This window comes from Hipposideros armiger, unplaced genomic scaffold, assembly GCF_001890085.2.
Source record: "Hipposideros armiger isolate ML-2016 unplaced genomic scaffold, ASM189008v1 scaffold_159, whole genome shotgun sequence".
Lineage (NCBI taxonomy): Eukaryota > Metazoa > Chordata > Mammalia > Chiroptera > Hipposideridae > Hipposideros > Hipposideros armiger.
In genome coordinates, this window is record NW_017731509.1 from 2,996,259 (window position 1) to 2,998,697 (window position 2,439).

Genomic DNA, 2,439 nt, shown 5'->3' on the forward strand with positions numbered 1-2,439 from the left:
AAATGACACTGGAGATTGGATTCAGGGAGACTGTCACCTTGTATATACTTCTTTATCATTTGGAAAGAAATTATACACATGAATACATTACTGCTATGATAATTGAAACAACAAACAAAAAGTGGATTCAGGCCATGGTGAACTTTCAATCACCCTATGATAGACTTTATTCTTTCATTGTAAAGCCTCACAATGCAAACTTACATTGCTTGACATTGCTCTCCAGGCTCATGGTTGTCAACTCGAGGCTCCACAACAGTGGTTACTTGCTGGGAGGTGGACCGGATGGGGTAGGATGGCAAAGGCTGATAATGTGAGTGGAAGTGGTACAAATGCTGAAAAACATCTTGGTGAATGATCGTGTCTCAGACAGCTCTGCTCTCTGAATTGCCCATAGTTCCTGCACAGGAAACTGCAAAGTCTGTCCAATGCTTGATAAACTTTTCTTAGTTACAAAATTTCACTCCAGCTGTGCACACATCTCCCGATTTACAGGACAGCGAAGTATCCTCTGGCATCACTCAATCCCAGAAAGCCTCTCCCCTTCGGCACAGGTCAGCTCTCCACCTTTGGCTACAAGAATGAAAGAATGGTAAGAATATATATCCAGAACTGTCTTATTTCCAAAGCCAGTTATGGTTTTTGCTCTAAGTTTCCATCCCTGTGTTTCCAATGTTGGGTGCTACATGCAGGGGTCATGTGGATCCTTCAGGAAAAGGCAGGAGATATGAAGCTCTCTTCCAGCATCTTTGGGTGCAGCAGCTCAGACAGTGAGAAGTGTAAATGGGGTCAACCAGAACCTTTCTCCCTTCTAATCCACTTTCCCATAATCTCCTGTTCATTCCAACCATTCAAGTCTGTTGTCATGGAAAGTATGTTGCCTCTTACAGTAATTCAGGCAGCAAGGTAACATGCAGGTATTGTTTCCCAGAGCATAAGTGCTGTTAACCCAGATTTCATTGTTAACCCAGATTTTATTGGCTTTTCAAAGTTCTTTTCTCTTTTGGACCCGACAGAATCCCAGAAGTAAACAGTCCACTGAGATTAATGAGGAGTTGTTTATAAAGTGACATTTGAGCATGTTTAAGGTAAAGTGACAAGGCACTGTGAAGCAGCCTAAGGCAAGCAATAGTGGCAGCACTAGTCCCACCCCACCGCTTAAGGGGACCAGGGATAGAGCAGTTACCCAGAGAGGGTATAGCCATAGCCATAACAGTAGCAGTAGGAGAGGACCACCAGACGGTGGGAGAAGGACTGCCAACACACAGCCCAGCAGGGAGAGTGCCAGGAAATGAAAAGCCCAACTCTCCCTCCCCCTGCCCTCATCTCCTGGTGGCTCAATTCAATCAGAAACCAGTACAGGGTCCTGCTGATGAGGTACATGGAAGCCACCCTCTTGGGATGCCAAACAGAAGGATGGAAAGGAGGTTCTCAGAACAAATGGAGACTAACCCTCACATCTCTTTGTCCTTCTCACAGTTTTTTACTTCCTGGGTTTTTCTCTGTCTCAATACCATGAAATCATTTCTCATCTCTCATCTCCACCAGAGTTTTCCTACTTGTTTGCACCTTCTTTCTCTAGTGTCACTTTTATGGAGCAATCACCTACATTCATCAAAAATGCCTTGAAGTTGGAATGTAGCTTAAAAAAGGAAGACATATTCCTTATAAAGTTGGCTCCTCTAACAGACACTCATTGCAATAATGACTTAAATGAGAGAGAAAGGTTATTAGACCTGGACTGGAGGCTCCAGGGCATTTAGACACAAGTGCGCCTTCCAACTTCCTGCTCCCTATTTCTATCCCCATGATTATTTCGTAACTACCAATTTGTATTTCTTAATTCCTTCACCTTTTTCACCCAGCCTCCAACCACCACCCCCCAATCTGGCAACTATCAGTTTATTCTCTGTGCCTATCTATGAGTCTGCTTCTGTTTTGTTTGCTCATTTATTTTGTTCTTTAGACTCCACATATAAGTGAGATCATATGGTATTTGTCTTTCTCGGTCTGACTTATTTCACTTAGCATAATACCCTCTAGGTCCATCCATGTTGTCGCAAATGGTAAGATTTCATTCTTTTTATGGGTGAGTCATATTCCATTGTATATATGTACCATATCTTCTTTATCCAATCGCCTCCTGATGGGCACTTGGGTTATTTCCATATTTTCACTATTGTAAATAATGCTGCGATGAACATAGAGGTGCATATATCTTTTCGAATTAGTGTTTTGGATTTCTTCTGATAAATACCCAGAAGTGGAACCACTGGATCATAAGTTGTTCTATTTTTAATTTTTTGAGGAACCTCCATCCTTTTATCCATAGTGGCTGCACCATTTTGCAATTCCACCAACAGTGCACAAGGGTCCCCTTTTCTTCACATCCTCACCAGCACTTGTTGTTTGTTGATTTGTGGATGATACCCATTATGA

At 42.4% G+C, this 2,439-nt stretch overlaps 1 protein-coding gene across 1 annotated transcript in view; it reads left to right on the forward strand.

Moving 5' to 3' along the window:
• Window positions 1-213: 213 nt before the first annotated feature.
• LOC109387464 (mas-related G-protein coupled receptor member X2-like) overlaps window positions 214-2,439 on the forward strand; it is a 5,195-nt gene continuing 2,969 nt past the window's right edge. The window contains exon 1 of the mRNA XM_019651363.1: window positions 214-592. Within this exon, the coding sequence (XP_019506908.1) occupies window positions 429-592 (164 nt within the window). The 5' untranslated portion in view covers window positions 214-428. The remainder of the gene's footprint in view (window positions 593-2,439) is intronic.